Raw genomic sequence first — 20,423 nt, forward strand, 5'->3', positions numbered from 1 at the left:
GTCACTTTGTGTTGCTCGCTCAGTCTGGAGGAAGTACAGATGACCATTACAGCAAAGGGGATTTTGTGTCCCAGGTGATGAGCCCAAATATCGGGTTTTTCCCCCAGGACTGCTGTTCAGAGGAAAGCCTTCTCTGGCCAAACTAAGTTTCTCCGTAAGATGGCGGGGGCGCCATGTGCTGCTGTGGGGGTGTGAAATAGCTTTTCTTTATGATGGTACTTCTCAGCTGTTTATATAGCTCATGAATTGTCAAGAAGGGAATTCAGAAGCTTTTTCTAAGCTTAAGTGTGGAACACTTAGGGGACCCTCCATACTCACCTTCCAGCACCATAGAAAGATAGGAAGGCACGATCTAGCCCAGCACCTCTCCACCTCTGCTTGCATTTTGGTTGAGGGCCTATGTAACCAAGGGGTTTGGGATTTAATCTAATGGGAAACCTTGAAGAGTTTTAAATTGGGGAGTATCCAATTTGCATTAGAAAGAATACTTAAGCTGTAATGGATGGGTGTAGAGGAGGGAAGAACAATCAGAGTCCAATTAAGAGGTTGCTGCATGGTGGCAAATTCAGGCAAGAATTGGTGATGGTTCAGGTCCCAGAACAGTGTCTGGAACGCTAAATATTTGTGCGAAGAATGAGAAAAATGATAGTCCTGGAAGGCAAGGGACTCCAAAGCATTTCAAGAAGGGAGTAACAGAATATATGCTGAAGAAACAGCAAGAAATGGGTGACTCAAACAGTGCCCACGTGTTTTTAAAGGAGGGAGATTTTAAAGTGTCCTCTAGATTTAGGCACACGGGATAGTCTTTTTAAAATGACAAGGTGGACTGAGTTCGGTGGTCGGAGGGTATGGACGTCAGGAGGGGCAGCGAAGGCGACGGTGAAGGAGCGCTATGAGGCGGCCGCTCTGTTACGCAGCGCAGCAGGGTGAGCGCTATTCACGGCTGTCCCTCCCGAGCGCCGAGCGTGTTCACCCAGGTCACTGCAACACCGAAGGCAGGCAAGCAGGGGTTTGTCCCGAACGCAGACTTGGCCAAATTCCGGGGCCCGGCCCGCGCGTTCGAGATAGGCTGGGGAGAGACGTGTGCGAAGCGGCGCGAATGCGGAACGACTGCAGGTCCGGGCAGATGCAGCCCCGAGAGCGGCCGCAGAGGCGCGACCCCGACGGAGAGGCCCCCACCCCCAGGGCGGGCGTTTCCGCCCGCGCGCAAAATGGCCTCGGCCCCCGCCCAAGTGGGTGTGGTTCCGGGAAGGCCCCGCCCCCAGAACGCTTCTCCAATGGGGGCCGCCCTCGTGTCCATGGCGACAGCGGCGGCGGCGGCTGCCGGCTTGCTCAAGGAGGCGCCGCCGCCGCCGGGATCTCCGAGCTAGGAGCGAACCCCGGAAGCGGGGGGGAGCGGGCTCCCCCTCGCGATCGGCGGGGACAGCCAGTCCTGTGGAACAAGGGGGCGGTCCCGGAGGCCCAGCGACGCCCGGGAAGGAGCAGGAGCCGGGCGAAGGGTGGACATGAGCGACCACCTGAGACCAGCCTCGGACCGCTAGGGGCGGACCCAGCAGCCCCTCCCCTCTCCTCGGAATCTCGGGTGGGCAGTGTCCGCCAGGGGCTCCCCCTCTGCCAGCAGAGCCCAAGGGGTCTTAGCCATCAAGTGCCAGTGTGTACACATGGAGAAACCGAGTCATGGGACAGGGAAAGGGCCGGCTTGGGGGACCTTTGGTCTTCAGCTCTATTTTAAAATCGAAGTTCCCCCCAAAGCCCAGCCATTCCCCCTTCCCATTCAGGAATAAAAAAGCAACGGTCATGCGGCCTGCCAGCTCTGTCCAGCTTCTGCGTGCACCCCAGTGTGTCGTATGGAGGGGTGGGTGATCTTGGATGATCAGGGATTGTCGGGGAATCCAACATTTCACAGGCATTCCCCGGCCCCCATTACCTACTCGGAAACCATCCCATTCTGCAGTGGGATTGTTCTGTTCTGAGGGGCCAGCAACGTTCCCCTATAACACCATGAAGGAGGCCCTTTGCACCGACTCCTGCAGGCCTTCCTGGGCCTGGAGGAAGGAAGCTCTGATACATATTTCACTCTCACCCTCTCTCCTCAGAACCTAAGAGGATGGAGCCAAATACCTGCAAGACCAGCGAATCGGAGGAAGACTACGTTGGGGAAGAGAAATCCGAGGAGGAATGTGTTCAAGGGGAAGCTACCATCCCTTCTGACTCTCCTCAGCAGGAACTCTCAAAGGCTGACTATAAGGAATTTGGGGATGGAGTTCCCTTATCTACTGTGGCCAAGAAAATTCCAAAGAAAATCATAGCCCCAACTGACTCAGGTGACTTAGAAGTTGGGAGGAGAAAGAGAAGGCGGAAACGCAGGTAACAGACAGGTGCCTGGGCCCCCTCACCTGCCTGGCTCCCGAAGAGAGTCACCCCTTGGCCTCCCTTCAGCAGTTCGGGGGGGGGCTTCCCTTTAATCTGCAAAAGAGGACTACAGGGAATACAGGAACATCATTAACCTTTTGGTAGTACAAAAACACAAAATTCTGAACCATTTGAGCTGGCTTGGTTTGCATTTTCGGCACCTTTCTATCATCCTGGTCTTTAAGTGGCTTTCAGAGAAAATGAATTGCATTGTAGATGTGTCGGGTGCCTCGCAGCCCAGGGTCTGTCCTTTATCCCACTCTGCCTGATTTCCGCTATTCCTCCATTCCAGACCCCTGGCCATCAACCTGACCAACTGCAAGTATGAGAGCGGTAAGCACCCAGCTCACTCACACACCACTGCGCATAAGAGGGCACATGCAGGTTTTGCTCTGGGGATGGTCCCCCAGTCAGGCTCCCAGCCCCTGTACCTTGTTAGGCTGGCCTATAACTGAGCTACTAGCAGCTGAGATACCACTGTTCCACTTAGGCTTCGTGGTAGGGTGGAAATCCCCCAGCTAGCTAGCAAGAAAAAAAGTGACTGAAGGTCACCATTGCCCTGCCCTCCCCAGATTTTACCAGAATTGAGACGAGAACAGGTCAACACGGTTTTTTTTTTTTTCCAAGGAAGCCCTTGAGGGGGCTTCAGGAATTAAAAGAAAAAACTGACCAGCTAGATCAGCTATCTTTTCATCTCCTCCTGTGCCCACTGTCATCACCACGGGGCCACCCAGTGTGGGAGGTGCCAGTGTGACCCCTCCAGAGGGTCGGCTCTGCAGGTCAGAAACCATCCCAATTGAGAGAGAGAGGACTGACAGGAGCAGAGAGAGCCAGGCTCTAGTTTTCTCTGTCACAGATTTTGGAAGGGCCCTGACAGCCTCATGACCTTGGAATTGTCACATGGTAATTACGCTGCAGCACTGAGGTAAGAACCACCTCCGTCTTCAGCCCACTCTCTGGCCGAGTCTCTTCCTTACCTGACCCAGCTACAATCCCAAGGCTTGCTGCCAGTGTCTCGGCTGGCCCCGCTGATCTCCCTCTCTCCACAGTGCGTCGGGCAGCCCGAATGTGTGGCCTGAAGGAGGTGGGGGAGGACGAAGAATGGACTGTGTACTGGACAGACTGCTCTGTCTCACTGGAACGAGTCATGGACATGAAGAGGTTTCAGGTACAACCTCCGGACCCAAGGGCCTAAAGGGGCCATGGTCCCTGAATGAGTTCTCCTGTCCTTCTGCTTGGGCACCTGCGGCTGCCACCCTCTGTGGCTGTCCCCCTGGGCAGAGCAAGAAAGGCCACGGCCAGGGCTTCTGCTCCCCTGGAAAAATCCTCCTCTTGGGTTTCTGGAACTTCTCTTATAGGAAGGAAGCTTCTGCTGGGCACCGTTTGCCTGAAGGCATCTGTGCCCAGCTGGCCCTCTTCGGGGCAGGTGAGCCCAGCTAAGGGGAAGGCTGGAAGGGAGCTTCGATGCCAAGAGCCAGGCCAGGAGAGTGATCCAGCTTCTAAGCAGCTTAGCCTAGCGGCCGCATCCATTGAGAGTCAGTGTGGGGTTCAGCACAGCAGCAAGAAAGTCAGGAAGGATGGCTCCTCAAAAAGAATATAACCTCTTCATGGCATTTTTGTTATCCTCTAATTGCGTCTTTTTTTTTTTTTAAGATCTTATTTTTAAGTTAATCCCCATACCCAACATGGGGCTTGAAATCAGAACCTGGAGATCGAGAGTCACCCACTCCACCGAACGACTGAGCCAGACCTCTCACTGGGTCTTTGTGGTGGTTAGCAACACAAGAATGTAAAAAGATCTGCAGGCTTAGTTTGAGGGGAAGCCAGGAAGGGAGTTGAGGAGACTGTAACTTGTCCTACAACAAGTCACAGGAGAAGAGCCCGAGAGAGAGACAGAGAGTGAACTCGAAGTGCTCGAGAAGCCCCAAGGGAGGGACACGCAGGAAGCAGTGGGAAGATGAGCGAGACAATAATTAACAGCATTCCTTGACGATGTACTGAATGTCAGTCACTGTATTAAATGCTTTTACCACCCTTACCTCATTAAATCCTCAAAAACAACCCTGAGTGGCAGATACCCTTTTGTTAAGAGGACACCAAGGCTCGGAAACACGAATTTTCTGCAGCAAGCGAGTGGTAAAGCCAGTGAGACAGCCCAGAACCAATGCGAGATGCTGCCTCCTGGCATTGGGGTTCCAACGGGCACCCTGGCACCATCATATCCTTGGGGGGGGCGCTGTAGCAGGGCATTCCTGGGACTGCTTCTCAACTTCCTTTGCTCTTTTGGAAAATGGTTTCTCGTTTGCTTGTGCTCCCATGCACCAATTTTTCTTATAGGACGAGTCTCCGGTGGTCTGGGGGATGTTATCAGGTGGCTAGAAGGCCCAAAGTCCTGGCAAATCCTTCTTGCTGCCCCTCATTTCCTGACCTCAGGGTGGACGTGTGTTTTGGGAGAGGCCAAGGAGGCCAAGGTTCTCACTTGCCTTATGGAACCTTCCTTTTCTCCCTTAGGGTATTGGGTACAGTGTTTACCCCCATCGTGACTTTTTTTTTTTTTTTTAGGATTTTATTTATTTGAGAGAGAGAGAGAACACAAGCAGGGGGGAGGAGCAGAGGGAGAGGGAGAAGCGGACTTCCAGCTGAGCGGGGAGCCCAAGGCGGGGCTCGATCGCAGGACCCTGAGATCATGACCTGAGCTGAAGCCAGACGCTTAACCAACTGAGCCACCCAGGCACCCCCCCCCCTTTTTTTGAGAGAGAGAGAGCACACGTGCATGTGTTTGTGGGGGGTAGGGCGTGAGGAACAGAGAGAGAGGGAAAGAGAAAGAATCCCAAGCAGGCTCCACGCTCAGCACAGAACCCAATGAGGGGCTCGATCTCAGGACACTGAGATCATGACCTGAGCTGAAATGCAGAGTCGGATGCCTGACCGACTGAGCCACCCAGGAACCCCATCCACTGTGACTTCTACCTCGACCTTTCCAGTCCTCCTGGTATGCCCAAGGCCCCAGGGACTGCTGCTTACTCTGCTGGTGGGGGTAGATAACCAACTGACTCTGTTTCAGAAAATCAACCACTTCCCTGGAATGACAGAAATCTGCCGCAAAGATCTGCTGGCTCGGAACCTCAACCGCATGCAGAAACTCTATCCTACCGAGTACAACATCTTCCCCCGCACCTGGTGCCTCCCTGCAGAGTGAGTGAGCCCCTGCTCCCCAGGCTCATATCCTTGGGGAAGAAAGGTTTCACCATCTCGTTCCCTCCGGACTCTGGCCTTGTGACCTAGAAAGTCTCAAGGGATGAGAGTTTCAGCTGGTCTAAGAAAAGGAGGTCCGAGACGGAGGCTCCAGAAGAGTGTGGACAGGACAGCAGAGCTCCACAGGGCCTGGCTCAGCTGTGATGCACCGAAGCCTTCTGACCAGCCTCTCTCTGCACGTAGCTTTGGGGACTTCCAGTCCTATGGTCGTCAGCGAAAAAGCCGCACTTACATCTGCAAGCCAGACAGTGGCTGCCAGGGACGGGGCATCTTCATCACCCGAAATCCCCGGGAGATCAAGCCAGGAGAGCATATGATCTGCCAGCAATACATCTCCAAGGTGAAGGGTGCCTCAGAACCACCAGGGCCCTCCCCGAGCCCTGGGGCGCCTCATCTCTCCCCGTGTCAGAGAGGAAGCCAGCCTACCCTTCGGCTCCTACCCTTCCTGCTGTTTCCCCTTAACTTGGAGGCAGTCCAGAGCCATGGTTCAGAGCCAGCCTGTCTGGGTCTGAATCTGAGTTTTCCCACTTCTTAGGTGTGTGATCTTGGGCAATTTCTTATTCTTTCTGTGCCTTAGTTTCTTCATTTGTTGAATGGGAATAATAGCAGTAACTACTTTATGCTTCATAAGGTTACTATGGAAATTAAATGAGTTATCATGATTTGAAACGCTTACAGCAGTGCATGGGATAGAATGAGCACTTCAGAGGTTTTCTTCCCTGGTGGGTTTGCATGCTTTCAGCCCTTCCTCATTGATGGCTTCAAGTTTGATATGCGAATCTATGTCCTGATCACATCCTGTGACCCTCTTCGGATTTTCATGTATGAGGAGGGCCTGGCCCGCTTTGCCACTGTGCCCTACGTGGAGCCCAGCCAGAGCAACCTGGTAAGGGGCCAGCTAGCAGTCCTGGGGGGCAGGGCGGCGACCTCTTCTTGTGAGCACAGAGGTTCTATGGAGAAACCAAGTAGAGAGGCTTATCATTGTCATCCGTGAACTGGGAATGAACCAGTGAGTACCCTGGCACCTGGCGGGGAGGAGAGCATTTGGTGGGTGGTGACTACTGCAAGGTCCTACCTGGAGGAGCCTGGCCTACATCCTTCCCCAGGGGCTTATGGGACAGTTCTTAGGTGAAGAGGGACAGGAGATGAGCCGTCCCGGGGAGGGATGGGTAATAAAAACGCAATGAAGGGCTGGAGAGGGGTGCTGCAGGGAAGCAGTCTGAGCCACAGGGCCACTCTCTTCCCAGGATGACGTCTGCATGCACCTGACCAACTATGCTATCAACAAACACAATGAGAATTTTGTCCGAGATGATGCTGTGGGCAGTAAGAGGTACTCCCTCTCTGATTGCTCCTTAGCCCTACAGTCTCAGCAGCCCATGAAACTGAGCTGGCTCTTGGGAGGCCAGTTGCTCAGGAAAACCATCTTTACAGACCCCTGTCTTGTGCCTGACCTCTAAGTGCAGCACCCCCCCTTCCACCGTAAGCAAGCCCCACTTCAAGCTCTCACGTAGGCGCCCGGAAGTAGGGTTAATGGTAGGGACCCTCCTGTCTGTGGCCCAGACCCACTGGTGTAGAAATGGGTCCTCCTCTGAGCACTGGGCCTCGCAGGAAGCTGTCAATGCTCAACACCTCGCTGCGAGAACATGGCTACGACCCCCGAGAGCTGTGGGGGGACATCGAGGACATCATCATCAAAACCATCATCTCAGCCCATTCTGTTCTTCGCCACAACTACCGAACCTGTTTTCCCCAATATCTGACTGGAAGTACATGTGCCTGTTTTGAGATCCTTGGTTTTGACATCTTGCTGGACCACAAGCTGAAGCCCTGGCTGCTGGAGGTGAGGAATGTCTTTTGGGCTTTGCCAAACCAAGGTCCAGAGGCCACCCTGAACGGGATGCCTGGGGTAGGAGTGCACTCAGTTGGTAGAACACAGAATGGGGGACGTGGTGGCACTGGGTGGGGATGAACCGGCAGAAGGTGTAAGATCATCTCTCTGCTTTCCACCTGCTGAGCCAAATCTTTGTGGTCTCTGGCCTCCACCATAGGAATCCAGGATTTAGATCCCAAGTGTTTCTCAGATAATCTTTGTCTTTAGGGACACACTGTCTATAGAATCAGGCTGTCTACTTTGCTCCCATCAGCCTGTGTGTTGGAGGGATCTCTGCGGCGGAGTCCTGTGGCCTTGGAAGTCAGAAACACCCAGCCCCCTTGGCCGAGGCCTCTGTGGGGGGATGTCTTGACTAGAGCCTCCAGTCAGGCCTGCAAGAGACCACACCTGCTTGGGTGTTCTAGGAATGGGGTGGATAATGACTCCTCCTGGCAGGTAAACCACTCTCCAAGTTTCACCACCGACTCCCGCCTTGATCGAGAAGTGAAGGATACACTTCTCTGCGATACCATGACCCTTGTCAACCTCCGTGGCTGTGACAAAAGGAAGGTGATGGAGGAAGACAAGCGGCGAGTCAAGGAGCGGCTTTTCCAGTGCCACCAGCAGCCACGAGAAGCCAGGTGCTCCAGGTGTCTGAGTGGTCTTGTTAGCACTGGCCTGGGTGTTAAGAGTGCTACTTTAGGTGGTGAAAGTGGTCTGGGGCTGATGAGCTATGAAGAATAACTTTTCTTCTGCACAGATAATATATGACCTATCATAGACAATATGTTCAAAATTCAAAAGATACTGTGAATAATCTCTTAACTCTTCTCCAGCTACCGTGTCCCCCCCTGGAGGAGCTAATCTATGTTCCTAGGGTCACATGTATACTTTCACAAACATTTACTGCATACGTACCTACATATATACATATATATTTATACAGATTGTTCTTCTCCCTTTACCCAGACAATAGTGTAACTTTCGCACTCTCTGTACCATGCTTAGCAGTGTCGTTTGGAGCTATTTCATATTAGCACATAAGGAGCTTTATGCCGTTTGACGAGCTGTTTGTTCTTGCTTTTGTTTTTTTGACAAAGCCCCTCTAGAAAGTTTATAATAATGAAACAGAAAACAGTTTAGTCATTCAACAATAAGGGATTGTTAAAATCAGTCTTTTTCACCCACTGTTGCTTTCATTGTAAGATGGGTTACAAACATGGTGATTTGTTGCTGATACTAAATTATTATGTTAATAATACGTACAAATGAGTTGGAGTAGATTTAGAATTATTCCCATAACAACATTGCTCTTCGCCACCTGCATTGCAATATGCAGGGCCAGTGTGTATTTGATTTGTCATGATTTCCTGAGGGCCTGGCACACAGTAGGCACTCAAGTGTGTGAATGGAGGGGAAGTATAACTGTAAATGTGCTGGGGATTCCCACAGTGGGACTGCACACGTGACTGTATGAATCATGTCCTTCAGCAGGGAAAAGGGCTGAAAATTACTGGACTTATCAAACAGACATACAGGGGCGCCCTGTATGCTTAATAAGTCCAATCGTTAAATAGGCTTCCTAGTATTTAAGCGATTCTATGAGTGTATGTGACTCTTGTTCTCGGGGTTGTGAGTTCCAGCTTCACGTTGGGTGTAGAGATTACTTCAAAATAAAATCTTTAAAAAAATAAAAAAACAGGGGCGCCTGGGTGGCTCAGTTGTTAGGCGTCTGCCTTCAGCTCGGGTCATGATCCCAGGGTCCTGGGATCGAGCCCCACATCGGGCTCCCTGCTCCACGGGAAGCCTGCTTCTCCCTCTCCCACTCCCCCTGCTTGTGTTCCCTCTCTCGCTGTGTCTCTGTCAGATAAATAAATAAAATCTTAAAAAAATAAATAAGGTACAATCATAGAATCACTTGAATACTGGAAAGCCATTGTAAAATATTGTTGTATGATCCCATTTTTGTCCGAAACAAGAAAGGAAGGAAGGAATAGAGAAAGAGCAAAGTAGTTAGTAGCAAAGCTGGGATTCAGACTTGGGGGTCCTGCCCCTGAGTCCATGCTCATAACCAATATACTAATTGCACAGTAAGATTATGGGAGGTTTGATCTTCTTTTTGCGCTTCTGCTTTTTCTGTAATTAACATAGATTACTCTATAATCAGAAACCTAAAAGATTGTGATAACTTAGAGTACTAGCTTATGAGGGGACCCCTTTGCACTTAAGATGAAAACCCGATTTCTGGAAGTCAAGCCTCTGTTTCCATGGCTGCACACAGGTGGGATTGGCCCAATGGCCTTGGCAGCTTTCCCTACATGGGAAAGGCCATGAAGCTAGCAGGAGATCCTCAAAGCCTCGGCCAGCCTTCCTTTCCTCACTGAACGTTCTCACAATCCTCCTGACTCACTCTGAGCTTGGTTTCCATAGGCGAGAACACATTGAGTCGTCCCACGCAGCAATACTGGACCAGGAGCGCTATGAGGATTCCCACCTCGGGGGGTACCGGCGGATCTACCCTGGGCCTGACACGGAGAAGTACACACCTTTCTTCAAGCACAATGGCTCCCTTTTCCAGGAGACTGCTGCTTCCAAGGCCAGAGAAGAGTGTGCCAGGTACTCTGCCTTTCATTCTCCTCTGTCCACTTGGGTGGGGCATATCCTGAGGTTGACTTGCTCCCCGGCAGGGTAGAGAGGAAGCCGGACACTTGAGCAAAGAGGAATGGAGTCATACATCCTATCAGACTCTTAGTGACTCCATTTCCACTTAGGAGGTTTCCCGTCTTCCCCCTCATTCTTCTCCCTTCAGTCTCCTCAACAGATCATAATTCCCCACTCTCCCATCCCCGCTTTCCCTCACCCTGCTTCTCCCCAACACAATTTCTCCAGCATCTGAAGCTGCTGTGTCTTATCAGGCAGCAACTGGAAGAGATCCGCCTTAAGCAGGAACAGCAGGAGACCTCAGGCAGTAAGAGGCGAAAGGAAAACAGGGACCAGAACCAGGGCGAATCAGCAGGGGAGAAGAGCCGATCCAGGGCCCGGCTCCAGGGACTTTCCACCCACTTGGCTTACCGGAACCGGATCCGGGAGAAAGAGGTGTCAGGGGTTTGGTAGCTCTTGCCTTTCTGCAGGAAATGGGTTGGGACTCCTAGAGAAGGGAATCTTTGCTGTCCTCTCCTCCTCTTGTGAAAGAGAGGAGTTCCTAATGAATACACTGGATCTGGCCTGGTGGACCAGGAGGTGAGAGAGAGAACGATGGCAGAGAACCTTCTGCTAGGGCCAGGGAAGAGATGCGAGGGTGGGTAGAGTGGGCAGGAGTCCTGCAGCCATCCCTGTTGATGGTGTGGGCCTCAGCCTTGGAGATCTTGCATTCATCTCTCATGTATCTCATAGCTGCTACCGGTACACCTGGGTACCAGGCATCCTCAGGAAATCGTGGAAGAAGAGGAGCTGGAGCGAGTGAAGGCCCTGCTACAAAGGGAGAATCTCATCCGAAGCCTCGGTATTGTAGAGCAGCTCACGTGCATGCTGCACCCCAGCCACCGGGGCCAGAAAAAACTTCATGAGTATCGGGTGAGGGTCCCTCCGCAGCATCTCACAGAGCAAAGGAGGAAGGGCTGCAGCAGCACATGGTGGTGGTCACAGCACAGGCTGCTAATGTGATGGTATCTGGCACGGAGCCTGGGAAAGCAGAGTATGCTGGGTGTTGGGAGAGGGTCTCTGGGTTCCTTTTGCACTTGTTCCCAAGCTCCCTTGTTTGTAGTAATGACATCTGGCAAAATGCAGCTCCCAACCTTCTCCTAAGAGACCTGTTCTCTATATCCCAGTCTTGCAATAACCCCAAACCCATGATTGACAAAGAACAAGGCCACCACCCTCGGTGGCTTCTGTGTAATCTCTTCCTAGCACTGCCAGTACCATGGCTCTAATGGGTGATAAGTAAACAGACTGGGGCCAACAGAACAGCTGCTGCATTCACTATTCCCTGGGCTAGTAGCAAGCCTACTGGGTCCTCAGTTTTTGCTGAGCTCCAAAGGAGTCAACGGGTTAAATAGTGGCCACAGCCTAGATGCTTCAGTTACCTGTTTTCTCACACCGTTCCATCCAGCCTCACAAGAAATGTGGTAAGGGGCTGCTCTTCTCCTCCAGCCTAGATTTCACCAGGACGGGCTGGGCCGTCAAGAACTGCAATCTGTGAGTCTGGTCCCACTGGTCCTCATGAGAGGGGCCGCCAAAGAGCAGGGCCGCCCTCATTTCCTGCATCCAGTCCGGGCCCACGAATTGATCCCCAGGATCTTAGGGCCACTACCAGCCATGAACGCAGCAATTCCACATCATTCCTGGTGCCACCTACAGCCCAAGAACTTCAACTGGATAGGAGATCCAGCAGCCATCGGCCCCTGTTCACCGTCAATGAAGACATCTGGAAGGCGCTATTTTTCCAGTGCCAGAGTCAGGCTCACTAGCCGTAAGTATGCGAAATTAGCTTTGGTCACTCTGACTTGTGTAAATTCCCACTAGCAAACATTACAGCTGGGATGTTCCCAAAATAGAACATGGCACTTCCACCAGTGTGGAAATGGGATAGGTAGTGGACCCTGGTAGAAATGGCAGAAGTACAGTCCCAGCACTCAACAAACATAACAGGGAAACAGACACGTAAACACGCAATTACAATACAGTGTGGTAAAGATGCTGGAGGCGAGCGTGGGATCCCATTCCTCTGTGTTGGTAATTGGGCAACAGTTGCTAAAGAGGTGAGCGAATCTCCTGTGAATACCAACTCAGGGGACCCATGTTTCCACTGCAGAAGGCCAAGCCAGCAGAAGGCTAGAAGCCATAAACAGAGCCCTGGCAGGATCAGTGCCATCCTCTTTAACCCCAAAGCAGGGCTATCTTCTGCAACCAGAAAGAGTGCCAAGTGGCTCATGGACTGAATGCGCCTTGCCCTCCGCGGCAGACTCTGAACACAGAGCACCCAAGGCCCGGGATCTCACTCTCTGCCCTGCCTCTGCACCCCTGATGCTGCGCACCACCGCCCTCCTTGACATCAGCCACCATAGGTAAATGCAGGATGGAAGCCCAGCACTCAACCTCTCCTGGAGAGCCCCCTCTCAGGTTTCCAAAGGAGCAGAGGGCCTTCAATCTTTGGTAAATGAAAGACTGTCACCAAGCTTCAGTTTGAAAAGCCCTGGCCAGGAACCCTGTTTGCACAGGGCAAAACACAAAAGACACCAAGAATTCCTCAATACCCTAAGATTATTTTCAGATCCGTAAAGACTAAAAGATGAAGAGGAGCCAGGGTCGGCCATGTACTCATCCCCGCCCTTCAGACCTTATCCTGGATTTATTGCTAGGTGATGGGTCTGAACCCCGGGTGCAGCCCGGGGCTAGAGGTCATCCTGGCGACAAGGAGCCCCTTTCCCAGAGGAGCCGAGTGCCCAAGGCACGGGGCTGTCGTCATCAGAGGACCGCCGAGGAGACGCCCTTTCCGCCGCCGTGGCGGGAGACAGGCCGGCCTGGGCAGCCGTTGGGGCGGAGGGGCGGCTCTTGGCAAATGAATCCGTCTTTTTATTAAAGTTTATGGCGTTTTGCAGGAGCGTCCTCTACCTCATTCCGGCCCTTGCCTTTCAGGGTCAATACTCTCCACACCCGCTGCCGGGAAGGGTGCGCCGCACACGGGTTCAAGCCCAGATATCCCGCCCCCGGCCGGAAGCGGGAAAGACCCGCGGCCATCCCTGCTTCCGGCCCGCCTGTCCACTTCCGCCCCCGCCCCCAGACTTCCGGTACTGCGTGTTTCGGGCTGCCGAAGGCTGTTGTGAACATGGCGGTTACTCTGAGCTTCTTGCTGGGCGTGCGTGTACGTGCTGCTGTTGCTCGCTGTGGGTTCGCGACCCGGGGGGTGGCAGACCCCGGCTCTCTCGGCCGCGAGCCGGACCCCGATTCCGACTGGGAGCCGGAGGAGCGGGAGCTGCAGGAGGTGGAGAGGTACCGGCTCCTTCCCGGGCCCCTCAGCCTGAAGTAGGGCTTCGCGCCCCTGCGCTCCAGGCCGCGCCCCCTTGGAGCCGGGCGTCGTGCCGCCGTATCCGCCTTAGCCCTTGTTTCTTATCCGTTGTCAGGGGCGCAGGGGCAGGCGTGCGGCTCCTTTGGGACCACAGCTTTCTTCACTAGTGACGTATTTCATCACCCGTTTAGAAAGTTCGGCATGCTTACGGGCTGTGTTAGGTGTTAGATTTCTGGGGAGGTGTATGGAGCAGGTCTGAGCCACCACACATGGCCTGGTTGCCCTTGCAAACAAAGAGAAGAGGGCTGGGCTCTTTGTGATTTAGCCCGAGGCTGTTCAGCCACCCAGTCTGCTCCCACGCATGGCTTCTCTCCCCCAGCACCCTGAAACGACAGAAAAAAGCCGCCCGGTTCCAGAAAATTCGGAGGCAAATGGAAGCGCCGGGTGCCCCGCCCAGGACCCTGACGTGGAAAGCCATGGAACAGATCCGGTAAGACTCGCTGTAGTTGGGATCTGCTGTGATGAGAAGTGAGGGATACGGGGGGGGCCTAGAACGTTATATTTATATTTTACTTTTTTATCATTTAAAATTTCTAAATGCCAGGTGGAATAGCATAACGAATTTCCGTAAGCTTGTCATCTAAATTTAATAGTTCTTAACATCAGGACACAGTTGGTTCGTTTTTGCTGAAATTTTAAAAGAGTAAGCTGCAAGACATCCCATCATTTAACCTCAACCGTAGATCGTGACGTTCTTAAGCGAAGGTCAGGGATGGGGGCTTCCATGGTTATGTTATGTACGTTTTTCTGAAGAGAAAATCCCTACTTTAAAAATCATAAGAGATCTTTTTTTTTTTTTTAAGTCTTAATGTTTGTTGTTTTGAAGGGACAATACATTACATATGGTTCAAAATTAGAAAATCAGAACAGTGTAATGTGGTATACACATTGCAAAGTTTTAATCCCAGCCAGTCTCCCATGGAACTCTTTTTGTGCCTTTTTCCAAGTCTCTTTATGCAAATAGGAGTATGAATATAGGTTTTTATTTTCATTTCCTTAATCACAAACGGAATACTGTAAATACTGTTCTACACTTTTCCTTTTTCACATATTTCTTTTTCTTTACATTTTTTTTTAAAGATTTTCTTTTCAAATTATCTGTACACCCAACACAGGGCTCGAACTCACAACCTGGAGAACAAGGGTCTTGTGTACTGATTGAGCCAGGCCGGAGCCCCTTTTCACCTATTTCATAGATCTTTCCACTTCAGAACAGAAAGCTCTTTTTTTGGAGAAATCATAGTAAATCATAACTTTTTTTTTTTTTTAAGTAATATCTATGCCCAGTGTGGGGCTCAAACTCGTGACCCTGAGACTAAGAGTTGCATGTTTTACTGACTAAGCCAGCCAGGGGCCCCAGTAATTCATAATTTAGTTAACCAGTCTCTCATGATGTGTATTTGGGTTGTTTGCATTCACTTGCTGTCACAAATAGTGCTCTCCTGAATATACACATGATTCCACGTATCTACCCTGTGTATTTGTTGTGTACCTTCTTTAGAAGTAGAGTTGCTGGGTGCAAGGGCAGATGGATTTGCATTTTGATGAATATTGCTAAGCAGGCTTCCATAAGTTATGTGTCCTTTTCCATTCCCATTAGAATGACTCTGAAGTTGACACTTAGAAGGAAGGGGATTCTGTAGAGCAAGGAGATTTTGTGAGCCTGTAGCACCTGTTTCGTGTCAGCCTCCTTTCCCCTCTTGAACAACGGCTTTTCCAAATCTTCCTGTCACCTCCCTTTCTGTGGTTAATAGATACCCTTTTACTTCAAAGAAAAAACTGACCATTAGTTAAGAGCCCTTTAAAGCTTCTTGGTCTTCCTCTTTATTTCCCGTTCTCAGTGTTTACAAACCAGGGGAAGTGGTAGCCCTTTACTTGTCTAGGACCGATCCTCTGCACTAGGTCATAGTTGTACCTAACTCCTCAGAGACCTACATCTGTCACCTCAGGTTCTCCTTCGTCCTTTTGTTCGCAGGTAGCTCTTCCTGGCTGCCTGTCCTGGTTTGTTTGGTCACAACAGTGAAACCGTTGTCCACAAATCTTTCAGTGACTTCCTCAGTGCTAGGCACTCCTGACACTCTAGTCTCCAGCCTTTCTGTCTGTCTTTTTCTTTTTTTTAAGATTTCATTTTATTTATTTGACAGAGAGACACAGCAAGAGAGGGAACACAAGCAGGGGGAGTGGGAGAGGGAGAAGCAGGCTTCCCGTGGAGCAGGGAGCCCAATGCAGGGCTCGATCCCAGGACCCTGGCATCATGACCTGAGCCGAAGGCAGACGCTTAACGACTGAGCCACCCAGGCGCCCCTAGTCACTAGCCTTTCTAATGTTTTGGCAGCATTTGATCTTGTAGTGTGTTTTCTTGAAATTAATTCTCTTCTCCTTTGATCCAAGGTACTACTCACTTCTATTTCTTTTTTTTTTTTTAAGATTTTATTTATTTATTCATGAGAGAGGGAGAGAGAAGAAGAGAGAGAGAGAGAGAAGCAGGCTCCCAAGGAGCAGGGAGCCCGATGCGGGACTCGATCCCAGGACCCTGGGATCATGACCTGAGCCGAAGGCAGTTGCTTAACCATCTTGAGCCACCCAGGCGCCCACTCACTTTTAGTTCTAGAGCTGCTTTTCTCACTTTCCTTCCTGGGCTCCTGTCGTTCCTCCTGTATCTTAAATACTGCTGTTTTTTAGAATTGTGTCCTTGGTCATTCTCTCTCCACCTGTTTCATTCATGTGGCTTCAACCACCCCTGCTCTTCATTTATGACTTCCAAATCTGTCATCTCCAGGCCGTGCTTTTCTTCTGACCTGTATATATTCAGCCACGCACTAGACCATCTCTGTTTGGATGTCACACATGTTTTTCAAACCCAACATAATAAAATAGCAAACTCCATGTAACAAAAGAAAATTGATCATTATTCCCTGTTGACTTCATTTTGCTCCTTTTTTCGCTCTATCCCTGAATGGTCCCGCCAATCACTCAGGCTGAAAGCCTGAATCTGCGCTGACTTCTACCCCCAATATTTAGTCCTTACCAAGCTCTACCATATGGCCTTCCTATAACAGTTCTCAGCTCTCTTCCTTTTCCTGCTTTCTTTGCAGCTGCCGCAGTTCAGACTGCCTGCATTACCGGGACAGCCTCTTGCCTGATTTTTCCATCTCTAGTCCTGCCACTGAAAACTGCCCCCGGATTGAGCTTCAAAATGAAAAGCTGCTTGTGGCATTCCACTGCTTAAAGTCCTTCCTGTACCTGCATATGGTTTGCCATAGCTTGTGTGTCCTGAATTGCAATTCTTCTATTTTTGAATACACCCACTTAAAAATCCTTCCTTGGGGGCGCCTGGGTGGCTCAGTTGGTTAAGCGACTGCTTTCGGCTCAGGTCATGATCCTGGAGTCCCGGGATCGAGTCCCACATCGGGCTCCCTGCTCGGCGGGGAGTCTGCTTCTCCCTCTGACCCTCTTCCCTCTCGTGCTTTCTATCTCTCTCATGTTCTCTCTCTCTCTGAAATAAATAAAATTAAAAAAAAAAGTAGCAATATCTCATTTGAAATTAGTGCATCTGGCTGAGAAAAAAAAAGGGTCAGTGTATAGTAAGAGTTATATAAATGTTCATATCCTTTACTACCATGAATTCACAACTCAAACTGTATCTTAAAGAAATAGCTCAATAGAAAAAAAAAATCCTTCCTTGGTTCACTGTTGCTTTGGGATAAACTCCAGACTTGTAAGCATGACATGATCGTCTTCCTGTCCTCACTGTTGGACAAGTTGAGCTATTGCCAGCAATGGTAATGTACTGCTCTGCATTTTATATGCTGCCCTGGCTATCATCAGTACCTTTGATCTCTTCTTTCTCTCCTCCCCAGCTTAGTACTCTTCGTCTTGGTACTCTTCGTCCTTTCACACCAGCTGTAGGTGGGCTTCTGAAGCAAATCCCGAGCCACGCCTCAGGTGTTGGGATATCTTATCCCTGGGTCTCTCCTGGGTGCTCTGACAGCATCCTCTCCTAGGACTTACCACACTGGTGTTATATATGTTAATATTCTGTCTCCACCACCAGATTTTATGTTCTTTGAAAGGAGGGACAGTCTTCATGCATCTCCATAATCTACCAGGGGCCTGGGGGCCTGGTGCACAGTGGGAGGAGTTTAGTTGACAGAAATAAAGTGACTTAGGAGTGGTTGGGTGTTGCTGTCAGCTCACAGGAATGGAATACAGCCATTTAGTGGCAAAGGTAGAGGCTATGTATGTTTGCAGTTCTTCCGAACCCTCTTCTTTTCACATAAATATCACTAGATTATCCCTTAGCCACTTTGATAGCAGACTGCTTCACACCTTGAAAACCTAATCCTTTTTCCCATAGGTATTTACATAAAGAATTCGCAGAGTCCTGGTCAGTTCCTAGATTAGCTGAAGGCTTTGGTGTCAGCACTGATGTGATCCGAAGGGTTTTAAAAAGCAAGTTTGTACCCACATTGGAGCAGAAGCTGAAGCAGGATCAAAAAGTCCTTAAGAAAGCTGGGCTTGCCTACCCACTCCAGCAGCTCCCCAGCTTTGGGGATACCTTGAAGTCGCTATCTGCAAGCCACTCTGGATCAGGCTCTTTGTTGCTGCAAAGGGGTGAATCCTCATTCAAAGGCTGGGGTCACAGCACAGCTTTGCACGTGATAGAATCAAACACTCATGGTACAAATACACCAAGGAGACAGAAGGGAGGGAATAAAGGAATCCGGGTCCCGGAGGAGGAGCGCTCCGTGCCTGTTGCAGCGGCCGTAGGTCATCAGCGAGAGCTGCAGAAATACTCCACCAGTGACGGTGCGGGCAAGAGAGGAACTGATGGTTATGGATTGCCAAGTGACAAGCTGGAAGATGTGAAGGCACAGGAGCCAGGTGATCAGAACTTCAGCAGCAAAGTAGTCCAGAGGGGGCGAGAGTTCTTCGATAGCAATGGGAACTTCCTATACAGAATTTGAGCTGGAGCATGGCTTATGTGGATGCCAAGTGAAACACAGCTGGGAGAGTATATTTGGAGCTGCCTGGACTTCTGTCTATGGATTATCCACCTTGGGACAGGAGGAAATAATGAGCCTGGAATGTGGGAGGAAAGAGCTGCTCATTTGAATCTGACAAAATGCAGTGAACTTCACAGGGCAAATGTGTATGGCAGGGCAGGGTTAATGACTGGCTCGGTAGATTTCTAGCTTCCTGGAGCACTGCTCCTGGTCTGACCCACCTGGATCTTTAGTACTCACCCTTCTTGCCTGGGCTCTCTATGTTGAAACTAGCCCATGTTGCATGTATTGTTAGGACTTTCTGTGATACTTGCAATATATGTTTGGGAAAAAATGAAAAGTTTGCCTTCTGACCTCACTTACTTCTTGATTAATGAACATTAATAATTCTGGAACTGCTTAGTCAATTGATTGTTTTCATTATGTGCAAAAATAAAATGTAGCAGTTTGTGTTGATTGGTGCTCTCTGGGGTGGGAGGGTTTACCTGTGAACCTGGGGAGTGAGGGAGGGAAAGAGGCAAAGGGTGGGTCCCTTGTCCTTGAACGTTAAACACTGGGAGAGAGATGGAGCCTGAGGTGTTCCCAACAAAGGGCCCTATGCAGTTCACCCTGCTTAGTAATAGATTTTGACAGCTAAAAATTGGGCCTTCCCTAATCACCTGGTCTAAAGTAGGTCTTCTTTTCCTTCAGTTGCTGGGGCTTTGAAAGAGATTGATCTGAGTATGGGGGATTGACCCCTCCCCCACAAAAAAAGCAGGCAAAGGCTTTAGGGCCCTCAGCATAATCTCTAAGCTACTTTCAAAAGCTTGAATAGCATCTAATTTTACAGTTGTCATCAGATTTTTCCAAGGGAGCTGTGATGTGGGCGAGAACGGGTATTAATTTACCGATTCTTTGAGAGACTTCATTATAACCAGAAAGTGATGATCAATAGACAAAATAGAATGAGACACATGCAAGCAACACAAGAGTCTGAGGACAGTTTTCAGTCATACCTCATTTTAACAAGTCACTGGCAAAATACTGGTTATTCAGAATTTGAATATATGCAGGATATTTAATGAAAATAGTTGATTTTCCAAACCATCATCGAGTCTGTTCATGAATCTCATTGCTATTTCAAATGTCGTTAATAGCGATTACAATCTCATTGATTACTGTTAACTTGGGCATTTGTTCAATACGAATGGCAAGGCCCTGTCACATGCCAAAGTAAGAGAATCCAGGTGCTGGTAATACAGCAGTGGGCAGATAAGGCCCTGTTCTCCCTGCTCTGTCACTATCGTGACACTATCAATTTTTTTATGATTTAAAAAACAAGGTAATTTGCCCTTAGAACATTTTGGTCATTTTAAGAGGTGGAAGATGCTGTTTGACTAATTTTTAACCCCTGCAAGTCATTTGACTTTCCCCCGTGGGTTATGGAAAATTAGAAGCTATCATTAAAAAGCTTTGATGTTTTCCATTTACCTCATCCTCTACCATCCTATTGCATACTAAGCTTAAATCTTTTTTCCAGTCTTGCAAATCCCAATCTAAGGTTTTGCACCTACTGGTTCTTTGTCTCCAGATTTTCACGTGGCTGGTTCCATGTCATTCAAGCCTCAGATCAAATGTTACTTTCTTAAGCTTTCCCTCATCACCCAGTCTAAAGCAACACCCTTCACATTCTGTCACCACACCGTGTTTAATATTCCCTGGCATTTGAAATAGATTACTGCTGTATTGTTTGTCATCATGCACCTTGCCCATGGGGGCAGGAGACCTGTGTTCATTGCTGTAGTTTCAGCTCCTAACATCGATTTCAGTATTG

General features: G+C 50.0%; 1 protein-coding gene across 7 annotated transcripts; it reads left to right on the forward strand.

Annotated features, from left to right (window-relative positions):
* The first annotated feature begins 1,314 nt into the window (after positions 1 to 1,314).
* Positions 1,315 to 19,061, forward strand: NGRN (neugrin, neurite outgrowth associated). Of its 7 annotated transcripts, XM_027571255.2 has the most exons (19): positions 1,315 to 1,582; positions 2,097 to 2,367; positions 2,705 to 2,745; positions 3,462 to 3,580; positions 5,477 to 5,607; positions 5,851 to 6,007; positions 6,410 to 6,553; positions 6,915 to 7,000; positions 7,279 to 7,510; positions 7,997 to 8,190; positions 9,971 to 10,156; positions 10,456 to 10,636; positions 10,934 to 11,113; positions 11,690 to 11,734; positions 11,897 to 12,008; positions 12,351 to 12,603; positions 13,175 to 13,528; positions 13,924 to 14,034; positions 17,962 to 19,061. In XM_027571255.2, the coding sequence occupies exons 2-19, from the start codon at positions 2,108 to 2,110 to the stop codon at positions 18,569 to 18,571; spliced, it is 3,396 nt and encodes a 1,131-aa protein (XP_027427056.2). In that variant the 5' UTR covers positions 1,315 to 1,582; positions 2,097 to 2,107; the 3' UTR covers positions 18,572 to 19,061. The 7 variants fall into 7 exon arrangements, with proteins under 7 accessions (XP_027427056.2, XP_027427054.2, XP_027427055.2 ...); XM_027571253.2 differs by having other exon boundaries at positions 11,690 to 12,008; XM_027571254.2 differs by having other exon boundaries at positions 7,997 to 8,181; positions 11,690 to 12,008.
* The last annotated feature ends 1,362 nt before the right edge of the window (positions 19,062 to 20,423 follow it).

Source organism: Zalophus californianus, chromosome 6 (genome assembly GCF_009762305.2).
Source record: "Zalophus californianus isolate mZalCal1 chromosome 6, mZalCal1.pri.v2, whole genome shotgun sequence".
Classification (NCBI taxonomy): Eukaryota; Metazoa; Chordata; class Mammalia; order Carnivora; family Otariidae; genus Zalophus; species Zalophus californianus.

Coding starts and splice junctions, on each gene's coding strand:
- NGRN (XM_027571253.2), top strand. CDS start 2,108: ATGGAGCCAAATACCTGCAAGACCAGCGAATCGGAGGAAGACTACGTT. Junction 5,608..5,850: donor ACCTGGTGCCTCCCTGCAGA/GTGAGTGAGCCC, acceptor CTCTGCACGTAG/CTTTGGGGACTTCCAGTCCT. Junction 12,604..13,174: donor CTTGACATCAGCCACCATAG/GTAAATGCAGGA, acceptor CTTGCCTTTCAG/GGTCAATACTCTCCACACCC.